Source organism: Rhyacophila brunnea, unplaced genomic scaffold, assembly GCF_057557595.1.
Source record: "Rhyacophila brunnea isolate RB1 unplaced genomic scaffold, BYU_Rbru_1.0 scaffold_23, whole genome shotgun sequence".
In the NCBI taxonomy this organism is placed as follows: Eukaryota; Metazoa; Arthropoda; class Insecta; order Trichoptera; family Rhyacophilidae; genus Rhyacophila; species Rhyacophila brunnea.
Window position 1 is genome coordinate 13,417,244 of NW_028232893.1, and position 27,184 is coordinate 13,444,427.

Below are 27,184 nucleotides of genomic sequence, written 5' to 3' on the forward strand. Positions count from 1 at the left end.
AGATAAACACAGTATGGCGAAGAGTAAGAAACTGATGCAGAAGAATGCTTTCGATGATAAGAAGATGGTCGAGTATGAACCGGTTACTGCGAATGAAGAAGACATCAGCTGTTTTTCTTCGTATGGATGTAGGAGAAATGTGAAATATTATCTGCAGAAGACGACACTTCATGGATTGAGATATATTGGGGATGGACATTTGAGTTTGATGGAAAGGTAAGTTTAGCAATACTTTTCTCATATTATCTTTATTATACGAGGGCTGTCCAGAAATTATTAAAGACCTTTATTATTTAAAAAATCAGAAAAAAAAATTTACAAAAAAAGCAATGAAATTTTAGGTACTTTTGACGTAGTCCCCGTTACGATCGATGCACTTGGTGAGCCGTGGCACTAGGTTTACGATTCCCTAATAGAACTCCGGCCCCGCCGACCTCAAAAATGTTCTCATCTCTTCGTCCACGTCCCCGTCGGTCGTTTTTCGGCCAAATGTTGCTTCGGGTGAAGAAAAAGAAAGAAATAGCTCGGCGCCAGGTCGTAGTTATGAGCAGGATAACGGACATCCCATTTGAATGAGTCCAAAAGCTTCAAAAAGACCTAAGCGCTTTTCACACGATTTTGTTTGTGAGCTTCCATCAGCATTTTGGGCACCCAACGAGCACACCTTTGCATACCCCAATGTTCCGCTCAAAATCGTTTGTATGGTACAATTACTGGCGTCTGAGAACAAAATTGCGAGCTCGCGGACTGTCAGACGGCGATCTTCACGAACTTTATCATTGATTTTCTTCAACAAAACGTCACCAATTGAGAACCTCCTTCCTCTACCCTCCTCATCATGAACAATCGTTCCTCGAAAACTCAGTACACCACTTCCTGACATTCCGCTGGTTCACCACATTACCGTAATTGGATATGAGACGACGGTGAATTTCAACAGGATGGACTTTCCTCCTGGTTGAGAAACCAAATGATTCAATGCACCTTGCGGGCGGCGGGATTCGAGAGCGGAGCGTCCATCTCAAACGGACTCAAAGGTCATACTGAACTGACATGGCTACCGAGCCGGCTCACCACTCGTTCTGGAGAGGGAAGTCTACGCTACACGCCAGTGCTGCCATCTTTTGAGAAATAACACCCGCGTCGCCAAAATTGAATAAAGGACTTTAATTCTTGGACATCCCTCGTACATACATCTAGTGATGTCAGTTTGAATTCAGCAGAATTGTTTTTATTACAACTTTTTTATTAGCTCGTATTCTTGTTTTTCCGGTGGTTGTTTGTCCAGTACAAATCTTGCAATCGATTTTTAACTAACTTCCCGACTAGCTAGACATTTGATCTTTTAGAATATATCAGAACACGATGCCAATGCATTCTTTTAATACTTTTAGCCATCTTTAAGCAGAATTGAATTCATTTTCAGCCAATTCTGTTTTGTATGAAAAGTTATTTACCAGAAAAATTCGTAAAAAGTAATAGTAAGTTGGTTGCTAAGTGGGTCCTAGCAACTAAATTATTAATATATACGTGCGTTACTATGGAAATCAAAATGAAATGTCAAAATGACATTTCAGTATTCTATATTTGTTTGTTTGTTTGTTTTTTATTTACTTCATATCAAGTACAAGTTTGAGCATATTGAGCATAATAATTCAACAGAAAATTTAAAAACGTTGTATATAAAAAGTTCTTTTTATCTTGTAATTATATTTTATGAAGTCTCTTCTTCCATTTCTCTCAAAGGTTGATGACCTAATTACAATACACCTCCCCCACTACAACTTACTGTTAATGCATCTCATGGCTCATTTTATTCATGTTTAACATATTACATAGTTAATTGAAAACATCTCATGCATATACCCACTAGATAATATCCTTCTGAGAAAATAGCCGCTGGATTCCCGTCAGTGTGATTTTCCAATTAAGCTACGGGCATCCTACTTAATTACGACGAATTTAACGAATTTATTTTCAAATTATGTAAGTATATTCTACATTATATAAATAGAATTTCAAGAATAATCTCAAATCTTTTTAAGTATTCGTTAAATAAAAGAAATAGTTTATTCACGTTTATCAGCGCCAGTTTGGCACTCGTCCAGTTGGCTTAGCATCGTTAAGTCGGTAGTTACAAATTGAACTTAACTTTCAAGTGTCGAAGGAGATTTTTTTAAAAAAAAAGCTTTATTTATTTAAAATTCTTAGATAATCAGTTTTCAATCAAGATCATTTATTAGGTTACATGTAAATTGTACGTATTATATTCACCATGAGCTGTCGTACCGTAAAGATATGTATGTATAGCATTGAGATGAAATACAATAGTAATGTTAAAAATTTTATTAGATTCAATAATACCATTAATTTGATAAGTACAACAATATGATACTCTTGCTAACCTACTTTTGAATCATATTTTATTCTGCCTTTCCCCTGTATTCCGGTGCTTTTATTACATATTTTTAAGTGTTGATCTCAATGCTATACGGCCATATATGTTTGATACAATAGCCCACGGTAAACTATGCAACGGCTAAAACTTCAAAAAAATATTTCGCCCAGAACTGTCTTTGAACAGCTATAATACTATACTCTACGGCTCACTTTACTAGCTTCTGAGTTTGCAACTGTGAGGCCTATAATCTTTCCTCGAGGTCAACGAGACGAGTGGAGCAAAACATGGCTCGGTAACTGCGTTCCTGCAGCCATTTTATTTACGACGATCTGGAGATTTAAATTTTTTATAAACCATTCATTTATTGAATAAGCACAAAAAAATATTTATTAATTATTTCCCTCAGAACTACCCTCGCTGACAGCTATAATACTAAACTTTTCGGCCAGCTTCTGATTTTACAACTATGCGCCCTTCATTTTTCCAGGTCTGCACTTCCCTAAAATCTTTCCTTGCGTTCAAGTAAATATGTCTTTTCTTCTCAGAGTCTTCTGGTTCGTCGCAGTGTTCGCTGCAATAGTCACGGCTGCATATTTCATAAACAACCTTTACGTCCGCTGGGACATGGCTCCGATGATCGTCTCTCTAAACCCTGAACAGACCCAAATTACCACCATACCATTTCCCTCCATCACTGTCTGTAACATGAACCAGGCGAGGAAATCTGTAGCCGACAAAATCAATCGAGGAAAGTAAGTACATATCACACTTTTGAATCCCCCATGGGGGTAGACAGATTGAGCGTCGATTGTAGGCGGCAGTTACTCGAAGGGCGGCAAATCTAGGAGAATTATTTGGTATATATAGAAATAGCTGCATAAACTTAGTAAAAACGAAAATAGCCTTCCATTAAAAAATTCAGCTGACTAGTTGGAAACAAAATGTTTTAATTAACATAAAAGGTTCAACGGGGCTGAAATTATTTTCTCAAGGTCGCGATGTCTAGTTTACTTCCATAGCCTTTCGACGTTCTTTGTGACCAGAAACGACACGTGCAGTAGTCCAGTCTGACTTCACGGCACGGAACTCAAGACTAAAGATGCACCCCTTCTTACAGAGCGTCCCACCTACCGCTCCTGGTCCACGATTTTAGTCTGTATCAAAGATTATCGATTTAATAATGCCTAAACCTTTGCGATCTCAGGCTAAAAATATCATAACAAAATAATTTTGCCAAATTTTGTGAATAAGAAAAGCGATACGGATCCCCCTAATTCCTCAAGGCAGGGAAAAAAATATGAACTTAATTTTGTATGTTTTAGTTGTACTTATATATTTTATATTAACACAGTAATTCTTAGATATTGGAGTCATTAAAGGATTATAAAAAAAATCTGTAAAAAAAAATGGGGCGACATTTTGGCGCTGCCTAGGGGCGGCATTTTGTTTAGGGACGTCACTGTTTGAATCAACTGAAATTACAGAATTATACTGGATTTAAATATCCACAGAATCTAACTAGCACTATCTTATTATGTGTGTATTTTTAATTACAATTATATGACGGCAGTTAGTCAGTCACAAAAGAACAATGACATTAATATGGACGAATCATCTGGATAGAAAATGACACTCACTTTATTGTCGGGTCTGCCGAATGGCATAATCTGTTCTAACGCCATTACAATAAAGGTGATATTGCTATAAATTCGATGCTTTTTACTGGGTCTGCCGAATGGTTCGGTTCAAACGGGTTCGCTCAAATGAACATTGACACTATAAACACTGCTCTAACGCCATTACAATAAAGGTCATATTGCTATAAATTCCCGGTGCGTGATATCGCATAATGAAAATTGCGTGACGTCTACCTATACATGCGAATGCGTGAATTTACTTGCTAGCTACTGTATTGAGTGCGTCGTCCATTAATAATGTCATTGCAAAAGAAACAAAATCTTAGCATACCTAATACCTAAACTATTAGTGTCAATTTTGATTATTTTAACAGCCTTTGGGTTCAGACTCCCCAGGAACAAAAAAATACAAATTATTTAGATGAATGGAATGTTTGCTTTTAATATTGCAGTGGCAAGGGATAGGCTAAGATTCAACATAAATAGTGCACACTAAGCTTTGTCAGTCATACTTATTTGTTTTCATTGAACTAAGAATATAACTTACAGATTGTCCTGATATATTTTTTTAATTCAATTAAACGTTGCCTAAACCAAATCATAATAGGTAAAAAATATTCTTCCATCTATAAAATACCTAAAATTGTGTATTAGTATTTAATAGAATAAATTTAAATATTTCATAGACAGTCGAATATTTGTTGACTATTATCTATTCTTCTTGGTCGTACGCTCAAGGCTGAGGATTGTGACCACTTTTTAATTTTGCCATCCTTTGAGCGACTGAGACTTTCCATCCTTCTCGATCTTCCGCTTCTCTCATGGCAGAATGAATAAGTAGTCCACAAACAATAAGTAGTTCAAAATATAAATCAACCATACTGTTCCTATCAAATAGGTTAATCGCACGATATACAGAATCATGAAACATCACAGTTACGAGTAGGAAATCCAATCCCGAGCCAAAGTTCTGATCCCGGGATTACAATTTGACAATCCCGGGATTGGCATTTTTTCCATTGTTAAAATAAAAAAATTATATTCACAAATAACATTGATAAAATCGGTCAAAAGTAAATCTAGTATATGTTAATATTGTATACGTTCAATCTTAGAAATACATAAGTTTAATCGAGTAAATAATATTGTAATATAAATAATAATGTGAATTTAATATGTGATTGCTGTTTCTGATAGTAAAGACTTAATGAATGGGCTAGCGAGATTTCAAATAGTGAAGCAAATCATGGTGTACTTATGGCCTTTCCGCTTCATAAATCTAATTAGTCAGCCAAATACGAAACTGCCGTAAAACGTATGAGATCATGGTGGAATTACTTTGTTAATAGTGCGAAGCATTGTTTTTTCCAATCTTTCTCATTTTTATTAATTTATGTGAAAAAATAAAATGAATAGGCAACTTTCACATGGGTATAAATCAAACTTCATTCAAACTCAGTATATTTCTAATGTAGTTATTTGTTATTAAAAGTATTTTTCTTGTTATATTTTAAACATAAAAACATAAAAATTGATAATAAAAAAAAACAATCCCGAAAGTTTCGGGATTATGTTTATCAATCCCGGGATTCATCGGTATCGAAAATAGCTCGGGATCCCGGGATTGGAATCCTTAGTTAGAAGTGATATTGGTGGGAACATGGAAATTAATAATACTTCCCAGTATAGACAGATTGTAAATGGACCCACGGAGAAGTAAAAATAAATAATCAAGCACTCTTCGGGTAGACAGGAATTGCATTAGTAACACAGACAGAAGAAAATTAGTCGGAAAAATCTTTTTATTACCATTATCATAAGAAAATGGATCCAACAACATTATGTGTTAACTTAATACCCCAACCTTTGTTTGAATGAATTTGTGATACCATTTTTAGGAACGTTATTGACAAGAAGCTTCTGGAAGGACTGTGCAGTGTAAATAACGAATCGGCAACTCTTGATATTGATTCTTCAATAAAAGCAGGCGAATGGCATTACTACAAGAAGTTCCTCATCAACGTAAGTGTCAATAATGTAGGCTAACTTAGGCCCCTCGCAATAAAAAAAGAAAATAACATTATATGAATCATATCGTCATCATCAGCCGGAGTCAATCCACTGCTGGATGAAGGCCTCCCCAAGCTTCTTCCAACTCTCTCGATCCTGTATCGTTCGCTGCCACGTATTTCCGCCGAACTTTACCAGTTCGTCAATCCAGCGGCTTTTAGGGCGACCCTGTGGCCGTTTTGTGCCTCTTGGGTACCACTGGATGACGGCATTTGTCCAGCGGCCGTCCTTTCGGCGAGCAATGTGCCCTGCCCATCTCCATTTCAGCTGTTTGGCAACGTCTATTACATCGCGTACTCCTGTCTGCTTCCTAACCCATTCGACCCATTTAACCCAAACAAAACTAATTATTGTTATTAAAGTAATGAATGACACATACCTAATAATATTAGTTCCTACTTTTTTTTTGTTTACTCAATTTGTGAGAAATGCGCAACTGTTATGCCTGTTTCGAGGCCCCCTTTTAAATCTTCTGACAAGTTGATTGCGTCATCTGCGTGAAAGAAAATCGCCGCTGGATATCAGTAAAATCTTTACTTTTGTAGCGGCTTCTTAAAATTGAAATAATGAACTGCCAGATTATACGTACCTACGTTACGAAGTAAAAACGACGATGTAACATAATAATATGTTGTATTTCCAGGTGACACAACCATGTGGTCAATTGCTGGCTGCTTGCCGGTGGAAAGGCGAACCGTGGTCTTGTAATACTCTCTTCAATGCAGCGCTGACGGATGAAGGCCTCTGCTGCACCTTCAACAGTGTCCACAGGGACATGATGTTTCGTAATCCGTTAGCATTATTTGACTTTAATAATTAGTACCACTAAAAATCAGCAGGTGCACGAGCTGTTTCTTCACTAGGTCTCCAGATATATCGTAGCATTACGATCAAGAAACCCTTTTCAAAGTTGTGCTGGGATCGTCGCAAGAAGAGTTTCCTAAAGGCCATATTCCACTGGCAGACGCACAGACCCAACCCGATCCAACGATCGACGCCGACCGTCGTCGCCAGCTATTTGCAATTACACGCAATGATTCAATCTCGTTGGTCCTTGATTTGATTGGTTTAAAATAATACTAGTGTTGCTATTATTAAAAATATTGGTTGGTGAAAACTAGATATTTCTTAGATTGGTGGCTACACTGAACGCATTCCCGCGCAATTTTACGTCAACAAAACTAAGCTGTCAAAGCTAGCGAGCATCAAATCTGTTAAAACTTACGCGGCCGTTTGAGATTTATAGAAAGTTTTGTATACTTATTGTTAATTTACATCATGAATAACTGGGCGAGCTTGAATCTCCAAACCAATCGATTACAATCGAATTGAAATGAAGTATGAACGACCGTTGCGCGAGCGGGCGAGTATTCGGCTATTTTCGTACGCTTTCGGCAATCTTCGCTTGTTAAATGAATGGATCGCGCGACTGATAATAGGAAAATTTCCACTTTCGACCCGATCGCTCACGATCCTTGATAGAGAATAGAGTTTGACAGTCGTGGCAGACGATCGGGCCAGACGCAATCTGCCAATGGAATATGGGCTTAAGACTCAAATTATTTAAAATGGACATGCATTAGAGTAAACAAAATTTCTAGTCACAAGGCCCAATTATAATAGTAGTTATAGACTTGAAACAATCACAGAAACACGCAGGCTTCAGCATATATTATTGACACTATCTTGAAGCAAACGTGGCCAGTACCTTACGCATCAAATTACAAGTGTCACCTTAGTTTTGTGAGCTTGTTTTAAACATGGTACGTATATTATATTCTATTATCATGTCGGAAATTCACTAAAAAAACAGCCCATGTCGCAATAGCCGTAATATATCCCACCCTCCGCCCCCTGTGTGTTCGCGTGATTAACGTAATAGTCTGAACATCAGTGACGTCCCGTGGGGGTAGGCAGATTGAGCGTCGCTTGGGGGCGGCAGTTACTCGAAGGGCGGCAAATCGAAGAAAATCATTTTGAATATATAGAAATAGCTACCTAAACTTAGTAATAACGAAAATATCTTTCCATTAAAAAAAATCCCTCACTGGTTTTGTCGGGTTCGCGATATCTAGTTTACTTCCGTTACCCTTCGACGTCCTTGGTGACCAGAAACAACGCGTGCAGATTTGCGAATAATTACTCTGATATTTTGTTAGTAATGTATCCTTAGTCCTTACAACACATTTCTTAGATATTGGACTGATGCAAGGATGATAAAAAACGAGGCGGCATTTTGGCGTAGCCTAGGGGCGGCATTTTATCTAGGGACGTCACTGCTGAACATTTATTATTATGTTATCGGTTTCAGCCGCGATGTGTCTGATTTGAACATCACGTTTCCTTTTCCTGCCGTGGACTGGACTCCTGAGGCAGGATACCCTAAGAATGCTCCGCTTGAAGGATTTCCTTGGAGACCCATTGGTATTGACTAGTTAACTACTATTGTTTATCGTATGTAACCTGTTTTATTAGATGTATAGAATTGTATAATTATTTCAATGTCAACCCATCGCATTCCACTGACCGTATCATCATGCCCAATACATTGCATTCATACGTTCCCTTGCCTTCACCATCATTGACGTACCGTGTGGGTAGGCAGATTGAGCGTCGCTTGGGGGGCGGCAGTTGCTAGTTGGCAAATCGAGGAGAATCATTAGGTATATATTATATAAATAGGTATGTAGGTACCTAAACTAAGTAATGATAGAAATATCTTTCCAGCTCACTGTTTGGAAACAAAATGTATTAATTAATATGAAAGGTTTAACAGGACCGTATTTTTTTTTTATCGGATTCATGATGTCTAGTTTACTTCCGTTGTTCTTGGATGTCACGTCCTTGATGACCAGCAATGACACGTGCAAATTCGCGAATTATATTTGAATTATAGGTAGGTACATACTTACCTAATTAATTTATCCAAATATTTTCGCCAGTCATTCGCGAGTTTTGAAAGTAAGTTGTCAGGTGTATTTTTAAATGTATCTGAAACCGTGGACCCGCAATATTATCTATTGAAGTAGAGATGGCATCAGTGACGTCCCGTGGGGGTAGGCAGATTGAGCGTCGCTTGGGGGCGGCAGTTACTCGAAGGGCGGCAAATCGATGAGAATCATTTGGCATACTTAGATATAGCTACCTACCTAAACTTAGTAACAACGAAAATGTCTTTTCATTAAAAATATCAGCTCACTGGTTAGAAACAAAAAATGTATTAATTAACATAAAAAGTTTAACAAGGCTGCAATTTTTTTTGTCAGGTTCGCGATGTCTAGTATACTTCCATCGGCCTTAGACGTCTGATGTCCTTGGTGACACGTGCGGATTTGTCTGCCGTCGACACTAAATATGCATGCCCCTCCCCCTCTCACAGAGCGTTCCATCTACCGCTCTTGGTCCACGATTTTAGTATTAGTATAAATAGTAATAACGTCATATTAACGTCAAAAAATCCCCACTTTTGGGAAAAAATATTTATAAATTTAATTTTGTGGTAGGTATGTTTTAGTGGTAGGTATATATTTTGTTAGTAGGTACCTAATGTATCCATACCAACACATTTCTTAGATGTTGGAGTCACGAAAGGATGATTAAAAAATACTGTATAAAAAAAATGGAGCGGCGTTTTGGCGCTGCCTAGGGCGGCATTTTGTCTAGGGACGTCACTGGATGGCATTCAAATTAGATTTAGCGGTAGGTATATATTTTGTTGCTAACGTATTCATACAATACATTTCTTTAATATTGGAGTCATGAAAGGATGATAAAAATACTGTATTAAAAATGAGGCGGCATTTTGTCTAGGAACGTCACTGTTCACCATTTCCTCGATATCTAGCTAGAAGCACCTAGTTTTATATATCGAAAAAAATAAAAAAATTAAGATGGGTTTTGACATTCAAAGACATGGATTAAATCAATGACTTATTTTTTGCTTAATACCCCCGTTACTGTAATGTCGCATTAGGTTACCCAGCCCATTAAACTGCAAAATTTTCAGTTAATATGCACTTCATCATCTTCATATTTCGACTTTTCCTAGAACCATCAATAGTACATGTAATAAAAATGTTATTATTTTCAAAATCGATAGCATTAACCAATAAGTACATAATAGATTGGTTGATAGATATCCGTCAGATTTCATTTACCTGTCATAAATTATAAATCCACGTGGCAAACAGAGAAGAGATAAATCTAAAGTTATATGCGACAAAGAGAGACATACTCAATAGTGAGAAAGAGATATTAACGTATGGGGTGAGATCAAGATAGTATTAGTACGTGAAGGTTATAAGAATGTATAGAAATACTAGCATATAGGTAATTAAGTTTTGATACATTTTTGATCATTTTATAGATAAAACAAATAGTAATTACTAAGGATGATTAAACTTTATTAGAACTATTTATTTTGCCAAAATATGCAATTCCCTTTTACTTACTGTAATATTGTCAACCTCGTACGGTAACCCAAGGTTGGTAACTGGAACAGACGGAATTTATTAGCATCGTAAAGGGAAGGTTAATACTATGTCATATTCATATTCGGGCGACAGCGTAAAATACCGGTATATAATTTCAAACACAACTAAAGCCGCGTTGACACGGTCCAAGTACGATTCAAGTACACTTGGACCAAGTGCCATCCAAGTGCACTCATATGACACATCTCCATACTAATTATTCCTATCCAAGCTACTTGGACCGCGTCGTACTCATCCAAGTTAGCTTGGATAGGAATAATTAGTATGAAGCTGTCACTTGGATGGCACTCGGTCCAAGTGTATTTGGATCGTACTTGGACCGTGTCAACGTGGCTTAACCAGTGCTCGAAATGGAAAATTTCACGAACAGGAACGCTGTATAATTTTCCGAAACTAAGTACTTATGCTAATCCTTTCTTTACGTACGTACGTACTTTTGATATAAAAATGCAACAATAAACTTTAAACTTCTTACGTGGATCTATATTGGGCAGGTTGGTAAGGATTGTCAGCGCCGCAGGCGAAATAATCTTGTTTTAACAAAGTATACCGTCAAAAATTGTATTATTCTTTATTTTTACTTTATCTACCACTATAACCAGTGCATGATACCTCTACCACCACTCGTCACTGATTATAACTTACTGTCTCATTTGGGATAGATAAGTTTGTAATTAATTAGTCATAACAAACAACATATCCACATAAGTACCTTATAGATTCAAATTAGAAAAATATTTACGTACTTATAGAAAATTTTACAAATTCCATTTAAATACGAGCACAGAATATCAAACATCAAGAAATAGTATTAAAATAGTGTTTAAAAAATAAAGAAATAGTATTAGAAAAAACAGTAAGTGCCTACCTATACCAAGAATTTATAAAATAGCGTTCACATAAACTCGTTCTCACGCAGGTGGAATATACGATTATCCGAAGCGATTTGGTTGAACATAGTTATTTCCTGCCCAATTATCATTAGCAATTATTGCACCTTGGCAGAACAAACAACTTAGATTATCAAGAAAGTTATAAAATAATATATAATAAAATCAATACTAAGTACCAATAATGGCAGAGTTCTCATTTGTACTGGGTAGATATAAGTTGGAAAAAGTACGTAGCCTAAATACCTAGCTCTCTTTTTAACTTTCAGAATACAGTATGTAAGCATACGTCTTGAGAAATCAATCGGATAAAACCATGGATAGTATCCACTATCCACACAGCTTTAAAGGATTCTCAAAGATTTATTTTGAACCTTCTCCACTATAAGGGGCATAAGGCCGTACCTACATCTAATAAAAGTTTCAAGTCATCCAAACAACGTAAACATAGCATTATTTGTAATTAAATTACCAATGGTGTGTCATTTTCATTTATATAAGATAAAACATGACGGAAGGTGAAACTCAGGTTGCTAAGCGCGATTCTTATAGAATAATATAAAATTGTCATTAATTAGTACCTACTATATTCAACATTATAAGGACTTATATTGTATTGTATGCATGTTATGTTACAATGGTGATGCTTTGGTTACCATTATTGTAATATACATCTACCACCGTATTTATTTAATAATCTATGACTAACACCACCTAAGATAATTAGATGTCCGCACTGGACAGATAGGTACCTAATTTGTTAGTACCTACTTATTCTAAACGATTCAATCTATGTTGTTTGTCCTTCCCTACTCACATTATTATTGCCATGGAAATGATAATAGGTACCTACATACAATACAGATATTATGATAGTCGTACATTTTTATTAAAGGATATTCCTATATTTTTTTTAAACAAATTTACAAACAAAAATTAAGTAAAAGTTCTCTCCACACTACCTATGTATTATTTATATTATTTTTAAAGTCACAAACTACAATGCATGTAATAATAATTGTAATACAATAGGAACGTCCCAAATAAATAAACTCTGCAGAAGGCTATTCAATATTTTCTGCCCAAACCATCAATGGCCCAAACACATTTTTGTAGAAAAAATCATTCATTATTCATTGTGAAAATTGGGGTTTACGACTTATCATAAATATTTTTTTAACACAAGTCAAGTTGTTGAGATGATAATAATTATTGAATCACAGAACAGATGTTGCCACTGTATTGTCCACCGGAAAGAATTCCTAATGTTTTAGCAGATTTACACGAAGTACCTACTACGTAATTAAGCCTTCATTATTTTTATAAAATATTCACAAAATTATCAAATTGTGCGTGTGGCCAGAATTATCTTAAATCAGTTTGGATACCAGCGACAATAGTATATAGGTATATATGTAATAATATAATTATGTAAAAATGGCGAATTTGTATCCCACAGGAAAGTACTTATTAAAAACGATAATTGTAAGGGTGATTATCCACTTAGTGTTACGAAGAAAAAGCGAATTTAACATAATAGACTTTTTAAAATATTATATTATAAAGCCTATTATAAGGAAAGCATTCATCCACAGGTAATTAATAAATAAATGTCAAAGGTTAAAAATTCTCCTCCTGTAATAGTATTTTGGTTAATTCGCCATTTTTACAATACACCGACGATATAAAGGTATTCGTATCGCCTGCTGAGAATTTTAACTAACTTTTAAGATAACAAATTGTTATTAAAAAATATGTTCAACACAAAGTTAAAATTAAAACACAAAACTTACCAGAAGCAACAAAATTCACTTACAAAAAAGTATACTCATCATGACCTATGGCAAATAAATGAATGAATGTAGTAGTTATATCACAAGATTTATTGTACTATAGTCGCAATTCAACAATAATGTAAATTACAAAACAAATGTAAACATCGTAAAAAGAGGGGTTTACGACACGTCATAAGCTTTTTTTAACAAAAGTTAATTGTTGAGATGAATACCATCTGTTGCCACTTCAATGGTTATTGGAGTGAATTCCTAATGTAATGTAATGTGGTTTTAGCAGATTTACACGAATTACCTACTACTTTATTATACCTTCATTATTTTTATAAATAACCACTCAATATCATTTTTTAAATGATCAAATTGTGTAGGTATGTGGCCAGCGTTACGTTACCTGCGACAAAATATTTTTCAATAGTTTCGGTTAACACGTTTCGCCTGATGACATTTTTGACCAACTTTTAGAACAATTTTTTATTAAAAAATCAAGTTAAACACACAGTTAAAATTAAAACACAAAACTTACTAGAATGTAGCAAAAAAACACCAAACTAATAATATAAACAATTTTGTTTAGAAACGTATTTATATCTTAAATAATACAAAATATTTTAAAAGGCAACTAATAGGAATATTATAGCGGATTGCACGAGTCAAATTATCAAACTTTTTTGTACTAATTTAACCATCGAAAACACAATTCATTCACCCGAAAATAAATGGCGAAGTAATAATTTTTGTCACTCCGAATAAAATAATATAATAAATTAGTAGGTAAGTAAATTAACAATGCGTAAGTCAAAGGCAAGATTGTATTGAGATTTGAAATGTTTCATCCTTTAGAAATTATTAAACAATGTATACTTTATTTTTTAAGAGTTTTCAAATAGTGTCAGCAAGCACATTTTTTTGGGTAATAAAGTAATTTACGCTTGCAGCTGGTTGTTTCTTGTTATTTAGACAATGCATTTAGGCATGGACATATCGACACAAAATAAGAAGGTTGAAAGAAATTTAGGGATGTCATAATTTTTATTTTTAACCCTTGCACGCCCGGCATAACATAACTTCGTTAATTTTTAATTTTGAGAAAAACTTTAAAAGATACATTCATATATAATTATCTCAATCTAACGAACCGCAACGCAATTTTAAATGAATCCACGAGCCGGAACGGTATATTTTGGAATTCCACGAACCACAACGGCGCTCCGGTGCGTTCCTGTCCATTCCGAGCGCTGGCCGCTTAACCAATTTTCTAATCCACTCATTTTTATCTCTTCATTCGTTTCGATGTGCTGTGCATGTTTCATTTACATAATAAGTATATGTATGATTTTCTTTTTAAAAAATAGTGGGATAGAAACATCTTCGTCGTTTTCACCTTGTTTCTCTTCTTAGTGGATATTATTTTCATTCGCAGGCGCTGGAGCTAATCTTGGATTAACCTTGATTCTCGATGCAGCTGTCGGCGAATATTTCTGCTCATCGACTAGCAGTGTTGGATTCAAGGTAAATAGGTACAACCATTTACCAACCATTCAGAAAACGCCGTAATATTACTGTAACAATAATTCATACCGGTTACGTTAGAATGTCAGTCATTGTACATACAGTAAAACCTCATTAATACGAATTCCACGGGACCGAAAATCGAATTACGAAATATGAAATATATAGGTGGAAAAATACTAAAATTTTGAAAAAAAATATTTGATTTTCATTAATTTCGTTTATGATCATAGATGTGCCTACCAAATTTCCGATACAATTCTTTCAAATTAAAATCTATGCAAATACCATGAATCATTAATCCATTAATTAATCATAGTAGTTTTGATATGTATTTACCACCATGTGTCAGCTAGAATTATAAAAAAATACGAAATATTTTGTATTTTTCCCATTTATCAACACAATTATTGTTTGTCATTGGTTCTCTAATAAAACTGTGTGAAAATGCAATAAACAATCAGCAATTAAACACTTAAAGCTCTGAAACATGTGAGTTATTGTTTTTCATTTGAGTGAAGTGCAGTTGTGCCACTGATGTGTTACCTAATGGGTCATAAAATGTCAGGAATCTTTTCACAACGTTACCGCGAGCTGTCAAGTGTCTACAGCAACATATTTTTAAATACGTCATACTTGATTATAATCGGATGCATTTGGAATCAGGGTAAAACTTGAGTGTATCCGGCAGAATTATTTTCCAGACATGTATATACCGATAGCACAAGTTCAATAGGGGAACAACTCATAATTTAAAAGTTTTGAGTTAAAAATGCCATTCGATGTAGAAAAGTCTTCTCTTTATAATTCAGCAAAAAAATAGTCAAAAATGTCTTTAATTTGTCTTAAATCGAATAACCCTTTCTGAGATTAATTAGTAATTCCGTTATATAATCAAATTTATTGGTTAATTCCTTATTAAAATGTATAATTTCATTGTGAATTGATGAATTCCACTAAATTAAATATAAAAAAACATACACTTTCAACGAAATCAAGGCTTTAAAATTAAAATGAGAATTACTGCAAAAAATTCAAACGCCATTATCTTGGAACAAGGTTTTATGAGTTGTTCCTCTATTGAACTGGGGGTATCGATACATAGATACCAAAATATCTCGATATAATAACGTCAGTGACCAGGTGAATGGTTGATTTCAAATAAATTGCCTTGTGTTACAGTTGCTACTTCACAGTCCTTCAGAGACTCCAAAAATAGCTGACTTTGGAGACTTGGTGGCACCAGGTCAGGAACTCCGAATAGTTGCCAGGCCGAGGATATACGACGCACAAACATCTCTCAAAAATATCGCACTGAGCAAACGGATGTGTTATTTTTCTGAAGAACGACAACTTGTTTATTACAGGTATATGCTAAGAGTAACATAATACCAATATTTGAAATCTTATTTTCCTCATCGCTGCCAATATATTATTGTCGAGTATGCTGGGCGTATATCTGACGTTGTTCAAACTCTTTCAGGTGTTCCCCAAGGATCAACTCTTGGCCCGTTTATGTTATTTATATTGGTTTATGAGCAGGGTCGTGCTAAAGGTGACCCCAGGCCAGTTCCAACGTTAAATTCCCTCTAAATATAATAATATTTTTTAAATGGTTTAAAAAGTTGAAATTGTTATTTTATTGTCAACAAAATATTTACATTACGATAAATTATCTTGCCATTTATAATATGAACAAAAATTGCGCCACAGGGTTTTTCTACTATCTATTAAACCAATTAATTATTATAATGCCAGTCACGTATCACAATTTAATGACTCGATTAATTGTCTTTTCTGGATAGGTACAATTACATTTTTCCGAAACATTTTATACCTATCATGATAGGACACTGAACAATTCTATTAAGACTTCGAGAGACTGCTTTTCAGTATATTTCCATACATTTGTGATCCATGGCATTAGTCACAGATCGGAGATCTTGAACCCATAAATAGGATTATTATATTGTGCCTATGGAAATATATATTGTGTTAATAATTATTCGAGTTGCTGCCCTTTGATAACTGTCATCTTTTTTGTAGTAAATAACACATGTAGTTTTCATTTACCTAATTGACTTGAATATAATATTATGTTTTTAATAACGAATATAAGTTATTATGAATATATTTTCTGTGTATTTTGCCGCCCGGGTGCTACGTACCATGAACACTTGACGCGAAGTACTTGACGCATCCCTATTAATCTCATTGTGAGTGTCATAAATGAAATTAACTGTTTACACTTTTCGGGTGATTTCAAATTATATACGCCAATTCGCAACGAGCTAGATTCTCATATATTGCAATGTGGTTGTAAATATAAGTGGACTGTATGGAGGATTAGATTAGAACCACGGGAATGACGTTATCATCAATAATTAATTTCGAATAATTCTTTATTCTTATATATACATTGAGTATTGTGTTTATTTCATTTTGTTCCAGAACTTACACCCAGAAAAATTGCGTAATGGAATGTGAAGCCAGGCTCACACTAGAGCGGTGCAATTGTTCACAATCGTATATGCCAAGTAAGAGTTCATTGGATCGAAATTGCATTAAAGAAATACATACCTATTTATTGAATATACCTACATAATTTGAAAAAAATGACACCCGGCGGGACTTGAACCTGTATCTACTGGGTTCGCGCCAGTATGCTTTTCCAATTTAGCTACGGGCATCATAGTTGATTGCGACGACTTTTACTAATTCAATTACATTGAACCACTGCCTTCCATATTTATATATATAAAAACTTATAGAAGATAGGCGGCTCTCGTTGTGCAGTGCGTAAGGCACTGGCCTTCTACCTGAGAGTTCTGGGTTCGATTCCCGGTGAGGACACAATATTAATATGTTTTTCTCAAAGCCTGGGTGTTTGTGATTGTTCAAAAATTACTAATAACCACCTTGTACGAAAAAGCAAGAACATGGTTATCAATAACTAATGTAACCAGTGATTGAATGCAATATGGGAATTATTATGACTGTAGATACATTAACAATGCTTTTTCTTTTTTTAGAAAATAGTTCCATTAGAATTTGTGGAATGGCAGATCGTAAATGCTACATAGAACTCAAAGGTAAGCATTGAAACAAACAATTAATATTCCAACATCATCGGGTTCGAAGTCCAAAACTCTTTCAGACGTCCAGCAGCCCTATGTTCTAACTGGTGATATAAAGTCACCCGACGACATGACGTAATTGTGACGTCAGCCAATACACGCTCGAGGCAAGCCGCCCAACACACACTGCTCACCATAGATATTATTATGCTGAAACACCTATTTGTGTATGGTGACAATGAATAACGCCACTATTTGACTAGCGTTATTTTCTCGAATGCTATTATCACTCCGGTAGTACGTCACAATGATGTCATATGACGCCATGTCTACCGGGCGACTAGAACTCGCAAGTTCTAACATAGGGCCCCCGGTCTTTTGCGCTTCGACCCTGCGAACTCATTCACTTTAACTACGTCAAAGTTTTTACAAAATTTTCGGACACCGAATCCATTACTAATTTTGGGGCCCTGCTCCTTTGGCCCGATGGTAAACCCAGCCTTGCATAATATGGTGATATACCTATCTACATACATACCCAGTGACGTCATTATGCAAAGTGCATTTAGATTTAGAATACAGTCCCTTTTTATCTCACTTATCATCTCCGTTGTGCTATATTAAGGTGATACATCAGTGAAACGGCAAATAATTTTCAACTATATGCGCGACGAAATTTTGGACTTGCTGCCATTCGGAGAGAGAACGTCGAGCTAGAAACACGTTAATTTGTTTCGTGATGGCGACGGGCGTATTAATTCTTAAATCGTGTAAAGATGACTAAAACGTTACCCATTTACTTTAAACAGAAAACATGTCAATGAACATATTATTATTGTTACTGATAGTACAATAAACAGAACATTAAATGGACACCATGTTGGATTTATATGACAAATTATATTTCGTTTGACATGCGTCATTTGCACCCGCGACTCGCAATCCGCCCATCGCCTAGCCACGATCTTTTTTGACCGTGCCTCAACTGAGGTATAGCCTTAATATACTGATAAATGTAATCTTTAAAAAAAAATAACATAAATACATATTATTATCATCATCTACTGATGATTGGAGCAATTCTACGAAATCTACTTCAAACAGCAATGATCTTAAGTACGTAGATTTATGGGCCCCACGATGGCCGAGAGGCTAACGCGTCGATTTATAATGGCGTGGGTCCCGGGTTAGAATCCTGGGCCTGGAAAATACACATATATGTTTTTAAAGTCTGTTTGAAGTCAGAGTATGGACCTAATAGGATTGAGCAAGTGGCCAACATTAATTTCCCGTAAAAACAAACCACGACTCTGTGGAGGGCTATATGATCTTATTAGAGAGTCACTGACAAGTTTGGAGTCCCCGTTATGATTTCTCTAAACTAAGATGTCGATATTTTCTAACGAAGCGACCGTACCGTCCGCTTAAGAGCGTACATAAGTGAAACGGCAAATAATTTTCAACTGTATGTGGAACGAAATTTCGGCCGCGTTGCCATTCGGAGAGTGATAGCGACCTGTTTGCACGTCAATTAGTTTTGTGATGGCGTCGGGGGAATATATTCTTAAATCGTGTAAAGATGACTAAAAAACGTTCCGCACGTACTTGAAAAAGAAAAAATGTCAATGAATATACTATCATTATTACGAATATTATAATAAACATAACATAAAAAGGACGCATGTTGAATTTTTAAGACAAATTATATTTCGTTCGGCTCGCGTCATTTGCACAACCGCGCATCATCATCATCATCCACCATGCCTCAGCTGAGGTGCCTTAATGAAAAACTGATACTGTTTTAAAAGTTGTAATGATAGTACATATTCACTCCTTAATTGGCCGCCCTTTACACACTGTCGCCACTAATCAACGCACTGTCTGCCTGCCCCACGGGACGTCACTATGCATACCTACCGTGTAAAGGCAATTTCTATAAAAATATATTTGGTATTTTCCAGTCGCAATCGAAGACAAACTTGGAGTCAACGAGAGTACAATTCTTCTCAATACAAATTGCGATGATTGTTACCCAGCGTGCTATGAGCTCTCATATGGAAGAGACATCAGCGAATCTGTTCTCAGAGATTCTTTTCAACTTCGGGAAGACGACTTAGCTGGAAAGACGCCAGAGTATTTTAAGTAAGTGAAGTTGTGATTTACATAGTTAATGACTTCAGGAACGCACACATGGGAGAAGTTTTCGGGCCCGGATTCTCCACCCCCAGAAACAGATAAATACAAATTATTTATAATTAACTATTTCTTTTATTCAACGAATAATTCACAAGATTTAAGAATATATCATTCTGATTATTGAACATATATAATTTTGAAAAACACTTTCTGAGAGAGTATATTCTAACCAATAGAAAAAATCTTTTTTTTTTTAAAAAAAGTAAGTCACCCCGATGGGGAATCGAACCCCGTATCTCCCGGGTTTTAATATACTTTTTCTATTGGTTATAATATACTCTCTCAGAAAGTGTTTTTCAAAATTATATATGTACAAATTATTTAGATAAATGGAATATTATTTCTTTGTCTTTTTCGTCAGTACCTCAAGACTTGCTGTCGAACAGCTTTTTCAACGGACTGTCCCCACTCCTAGTACCTACATGAAAAGCCTGTACCTAGCTACTGGAAAAACCGCAGTACTCATAAATTAGTTCAATTATCTGGGGCATCTAATGTTTGCATTCATAATCCGATGCGGCATCGTCGCTATAGGATTTGTTTCCCGAATAGACCAAATGTCAATTTTACAGGAGACGAAAAACAAATTTCATTGTCGTATATTTTAATATCAGTAGATGTATCAATCATTCTTTCTATACTGTATGATTGCAACATTATCTAAGAATAGATTCCAAGAATAATATACTGGTATAAATCATTAAATGCACAGAAACTGCGTTTTATTTACAAGTACTCACTGTGGATATTCGGGAAATTTTTAGCGCTCTCTCAGAATAATGGATATTCGGGACAAAACAAGGACGTTCGGGATTTAAGACCGTAGCGTATTGCTGCATGGCCCACAGATTACTGAGTGGTCAAAAAGTACGCGCCTCAAATGTTATATTTATTTACACGATAATTGTTAATAATTACCTCTACTATTTAAATACTTAATGATCGTAATTACCCAAGTTCGTATGTAATAATAACATGCGGCAATCGCTTTTTCGATTTTTTTTCGGATTAGGTAATAAAATAGTTTTTAAGTAATTAACTATTTTTTTATTGAACGAATAATTCACAAGATTTAAGAATGTACCATTCTTATAATTGAACATACTTACATAATTTTTTTAAATCACTTCTGAGAAAATATATTATAAGGTATCTACTACTTCAATTACTAACCAACGTCACGGTCATTTCTCCAATATTTTATGATGGTACTTACTCGTACTTGCTAACAATTTTATATTAATACTTTTTCAAAAAAAAAAAACCTATTTATATATATCTGTATATTATTATATCTATATATTTCTATAATTGACAATTAAACTTATTACAAACCACCAAATAAATATTATATATTTACTATTGTAAGGAATAACAACACAAAATAATAGCATGTATAAATTAATTACCATTGGCTGCTAATATTAGGTAGGTATCAATATCCTAAGTATATAATATCCACCAAATAAATAGTTACTAACATACATATAAAATTAAATTAACTATCAGCGCATTCAAAAATAAATAATAGCATCGCCTTTATTTTCATAGAAATACCTAGATTAAAAGTAAAATAAAGACAAACAATGTTTGATTAATAATAATTTGAAATAATAATTATTTTTTACGTCATAGTAGTTGCCGGGTCATACTGTAGAATTCATATAACCGTTGGGATTTTGTGTCATTTATCAAAACAAAATGCAGTTATTTAGGTTAAAATACCCACTTCCACAACTCTACTGTAAGTTCAGGGCGAACTGGTGATGTATCAGCTATGAATGATCTCTTCAAATTTGATGAATTCACTATTAAAACAATAGTAACGTTAAAAACAATATCAATAAGACGAAATTTGAAAGAAGTCTCCGGACGGCCGAAAAATATGAAAGTGGGCGTGATTGTTTTAGAGCTAGACAGCGTGAATGTGGGAGCGAGATGCACGGCGTGAGCGCGGTTTGATTGGCTAAAGTCATATTCGGGAAATAAACACTGAGCCAGAGATATATTTCGACCGAAATTAACTTGGATATTCAGGTACGAATAGTTGGACATTCGGGAGAACACCACGGAGTAATTGTAACTTAACATGGCGTATTCGGGTTTTTTAAAAAAATATCTCTGTTCCTAGATAAAAATATATTGTTTTTATAAATGATTTCGGTAGAGTTCGATAAAAGAAATTGAACTGCATTAAAATGTCGATTTCAACAAAAATGGATATTCGGGAAACAAATTCTATAGCGACGGCATGTCACCGACTTTTTGCGCAAGCAACGAGTGGTCCACTGCCATACTATTTATTGATAACGTACTTGCAAGCAGAGTTTGGTATTCTATAATGACTGAAGAGTAGAAATAAATTATTAGTTATTGTCGTTTAGAATCGACTGTCACATTGACGAACGGCCTAATGTATTATGATATTATTATACACATAAGAAGTTTACTTACTTTGATCGTCACTTCCAATTATTAATAACACTGTAACACATAACCGCTAAATCAGATGAACTCCAAGGTCTCCAAGATACGTTAAAATAATCTGAAAGAAGTCCGAAACTAAGAATACTCCGACAAGTGAACACGACAGACGCGTCAGTATGAGCACTCTATAGACAATGACAGGTCATCCATAGACAACGGGAGAGGCGAAAAGTAGGACCAGTCGTGTAATGTATCGGCTTCCTTCTTCAGTGGGCAATGGGCATGTCTAAAAGATAGCGCGGACGACACAAAGAGACACTAACAATCTTAATAATATGAATACGTATATTAAATAAGGCTCTAAGTACCAAAAAGTAGTATTGCCTGTAGTTACAAAATACTGAGTCATTGCAGTAAAATTTCATGAAGCAGACCTTTTGAAAAATGTAGTTTTACAGTGTGAAGCAATCACGGCAGCTTCTATAATTTTAGGTATTAAGAACTCGCAAGTGTCAACACACCATCGTCAGCTATTTTATATTGAATGCCGTTGACCACTGCAGTGCTACTTACACCATTATAAATAAAACACGCCAACGGACTTACAACGTCGACAGGTTTAATTATTTTGCTGTATTTTTTTGACTTGCTTGAGGCACTTAGACTATAGTTGAAGTTATTGGCGTTCGTATGTAGAACATTCTTCTATAAAAATGTCAGTTTTTATTATTTTGGTACTTAGCGCCTTAATTAATACACGTATTCATATGACCATTAAGAGAGCTCGCAATAACACCCTTAATTATTATACCTGCAGATCAGATGTTTATCGCTAGACTTACATTTTTAATTTATATTGTTTCAGGGATAACATCGCTGTTGTACATATCTATTTTGCTGACACGTCGTTTATTCGTTTCACAAAGGGAGAAATATTTGGATTCACTGACTTTCTATGTAAGTTTTGGTAGTTTTTTACTAAAACTAGGTAGGGGGAGGCGGGGCTAGTTGTTACGGGGGCATGTTGTTACATCCTAGATAACTCTCCCGTTAAATGGTCCTGTGGCGTAGGTGTCACACAGGAGACGTAAACATCCTGTCCGCAGTCGCTGACGAAAGGTCACCTGCATTAATTGTATGCAGTTGAAATAAAACCATTTTGAGTGAATTTCGTGTCCAAAGCAACTTTTGTTGGCCGAATTTGAAGTTTGATTGTTACCAAACTATAAGAGGTAAGTTTTTTTAAAGTATGCTATTAAAAATCTATATATTTATGCTTGTATTTTGTATATTTATCGAAGTAAATATAATTCCCGTGTTAATATTAAAACAATTTCATTTTTATTTGGGTCAAAGGGGTTAGTTGTAACAGTGAGGTGGGAGCAGGTTGTTACTGTATGAATTAGCTTCACTCACTACCACTTTACTACAAATTCTTTGTTATCTTCTTTATTTGCAATAGGTAGGTACTTATACCATCTATTTTTATCCTTCCAGATTACAATCTTACCATGGTGAGGACAAAAAAAAACAAAACCGATAGAGGTAAAATTTCCCAGGAAACCGACAACAGAGCGGCTAAAGAAATAATTGAAAACAGAATATCTCTTAGAAAAAAAGCTGCCCAAGCATACAAAGTAAACTATATGACCTTACAAAGTTATATTGAACATAAAGAAAACCGTCAGACCACTTCCAAGTTAGTGTGGTTACGCAAAACCTCGCCAGATATTTTCTGTCGATCAAGAAAACGAGCTTGCAACATACATAAGAAAATGTAGCAAAATATTTCATGGCCCAAGGAACTAAGAAACTGAAAAAGAAAGTGTTGTTATCTTCTTCGGACGCAGAGAATGAAGAATGCTTCTGTGTGGAGAATTATACTTTCTTTAACCTGGGCAAGAGTGGATCCAATGCACAACATGCAAAAATTGGGCTCACATTTCCTGTATTCGTGGGGATAAAGTTAATTTCATGTGTCAGAATTATGATTTTAGTGACTAATATATCAATGCAAAGAACATCACAAGCAAAAAACTTACTTTTACATACACATTTATTGTTTTAGTTGGTAACAACGTGCCCCTACCCTGTAACAACTTGCCCCCGGCTGGGGCACATTGTTACACTTTTCATTTTTTGTTTTTAATGCTATTGTAATTTTTGTAAGGTATGTATGGATACAAATAAACAGTATTGTAATAGCTAAATGTATGTAGAATTAGTAATAATTAATATGATGTGTCTTAAGATAAACGGATTTCAGATATTTAACTTTTTCTTTTTTTGTAACAACTAGCCCCGCCTCCCCCTACATAATATTATATAGAGATAAATCCTTCTACAATATCACCATATGCGATTTGCATTGTGTATTGGCATTGTGTGCTACAATGCTTATTTTAATGCTAACAAACAGTATCAGTACAACTGCAAATCGCTTTTCGCTAGCAATGGTGCCACTGTAGAATGATTTAGGGAAGTACTGTCAAACAAGAACTCCTTCCACGTGTTCCATGGTGTACGGAAAAGGAGAGCCAATACGTTATTTAAACACGCCTCTAGCACGCGTTGCCACCATGACAGGTATGTTGCTGAGAAGTCTTCTATATGGGACTACAGCGACTTCCTGCTATCGCCGATAATCTCTTGTTGTCGGACAGTAGGTACTTTATAGTGTACAACGGGTTATGTGAGCGTTGGCTGTGATTATAGATAGATGAACATAAAATGGAGAATGGATTCAAGTAAGCCCGGGGCACACCTACGTAAGAGGGGGTTTTTTCACTCTCCTAATGACCGTCGTGGCGTCAGTCATAATCAAGAAACACGTAAGGTACAATCGTCGAATGTGGAGAAATATAGAACGAACTTAATGTTATTGAACATACATAATTTGTAAAGATCTCATGAATACACCCAGTAGAAAAACGGGACTTGAACCTGTATCCGCTGGATTCGCGCCAGTGCCACTAAAAATAGTTAATTAAATCATTAGCAAGACTAAGTACGTTATAAAAACTAAATACTTGAAGTGATCCGTGACGTTGGTTATTAATTAAGGAATTAATTATTGATACCTACCTTGATTTAATATACAAAAACCGATAGTCAACATTTTATAATGCAATTTGATAAGCATTTCATGTAAGAACTACTATTTACAAATTGTCATAATTAAGTTTGATACCCATAGCTTAATTGGAAAATCACGCTGGCGCGAATCCAGCGGTTACAGTTTCAAGTCCCGTCGGGTATCGTACTTTTTTCCAAAATGGATATTTTTAAATTATATATGTTCAATATAATAATTATAGAATGTTTCATTTTCAAATCTTGAGTCTTTTCGTTGAATACAAAAATAGTTTATTTAATACGATATTTTCAATTGTCTGCAACATACTATACATTAAAAGTTGTCACATAAACGAAACGCATATTCAATATCGTTAATATTTGAGGACATTCAATGCAATGACAACTGGCTTCAAACTCTTGGTTTATGGCGACTAGCTTCGTATTTATATCTTATTAATAATATATAATTGTGCTTAAAATATAAAAGTCGCACTTGAATCAAAAACATCAATCTCATAGTAGAATCTCAAATATGTTTTTTTTTCTCTTTCAGCAAACACTGGAGGACTTTTAGGCTTATTCATGGGATTCAGTTTTTTAAGTCTTGTTGAGATTTTATATTTTCTTTCACTGAGAATGATGTGCGCATTTTATCGACAAGTAAATGTAAAACCAATCGCTGTTTACCCTTTTTCACAATGATATTGACGATAAGTAGTGTTTCATTTGTGGGATTGTACCCTAAAACAGCTGTCATGTTTTCCACAATTTTCTTCTAGTAACTTAGTTGGTGATTATCAGACTTTTATTGGAAATTATGACTACGCTAATAACTTGTCATTTTCATTTTTAATTATTGAATATAAATTTATTTAGCCACGTTACCAAGGTAATGTAAAATTGCTTGACAGAAATCAATGTGATATCAAAATTCATCACAAAATCATAGATCTCCACTCTTCTTGATACTGGCGAGCCGGTAGGGTAAAGGCAGCAACACATTACGAGTGCTTAAAGTCAGACAACGTTATCTACAAAAAAAAGTTTTTTTTTTTTGAGATAACGTTATTTTACATTTATGGCTACATGATAGTCAAACAATGTTATGTCAATCTTTTCTAATGTCTTATTAAATCGTCAGTAAAGTTTAACGCTAACTACATAAGTTACCCTTGTTTTCATATTTTTTTTAAACTATCCCTATAAATTTTAACATCATCATAAGCAAGATAAATGTACAATACACAATACATTATAAAATATTAACATTAGGTTTTAAATAAACATTTCCCTTGTTGAGTTACAAGAATCTAAAATAACGATTTTTGGCTCTCCTGTAAAGTTGCACTTTTGTAGATAGTGTTGTTTGACACTAAGCCCTCGATTAGTGTCACATCATTAGTGTATCAAAACCACACTGAAATCACCGCAAGTTAGAATAGTTCTGCATTCAGCCGACGAAATATTTTCCATTTGCAGCGAAATACAAGAAAACATGGGTAAAATATTTTTAACAGTTTTATATACTTAGTGTTTTTTTGTTTGCACGCAGATGTGTGTCAGTCTGTATTAGACTTTAAAGAATGTAACAGATACAAGGAATAATAAAA

At 34.9% G+C, this 27,184-nt stretch overlaps 1 protein-coding gene across 1 annotated transcript; it reads left to right on the plus strand.

The window, feature by feature from the left end:
• Positions 1-13: 13 nt before the first annotated feature.
• LOC147069557 (pickpocket protein 28-like) lies at positions 14-27,174 on the plus strand. Its single transcript, XM_085950725.1, has 12 exons — positions 14-216; positions 2,947-3,153; positions 5,937-6,060; positions 6,752-6,900; positions 8,420-8,532; positions 14,708-14,796; positions 15,979-16,163; positions 17,248-17,333; positions 17,829-17,888; positions 19,835-20,015; positions 23,362-23,453; positions 26,128-27,174. The coding sequence occupies exons 1-12, from the start codon at positions 14-16 to the stop codon at positions 26,274-26,276; spliced, it is 1,638 nt and encodes a 545-aa protein (XP_085806851.1). The 3' UTR covers positions 26,277-27,174.
• Positions 27,175-27,184: the final 10 nt, after the last annotated feature.

What these genes read in the sequence shown, in the direction of transcription:
- LOC147069557 (XM_085950725.1), top strand. Translation starts at nt 14, where the DNA reads ATGGCGAAGAGTAAGAAACTGATGCAGAAGAATGCTTTCGATGATAAG. An exon ending in AAGACGCCAGAGTATTTTAA is followed by an intron (nt 20,016 to 23,361) that starts GTAAGTGAAGTT and finishes ATATTGTTTCAG; the next exon opens with GGATAACATCGCTGTTGTAC. An exon ending in TGGATTCACTGACTTTCTAT is followed by an intron (nt 23,454 to 26,127) that starts GTAAGTTTTGGT and finishes TTTCTCTTTCAG; the next exon opens with CAAACACTGGAGGACTTTTA.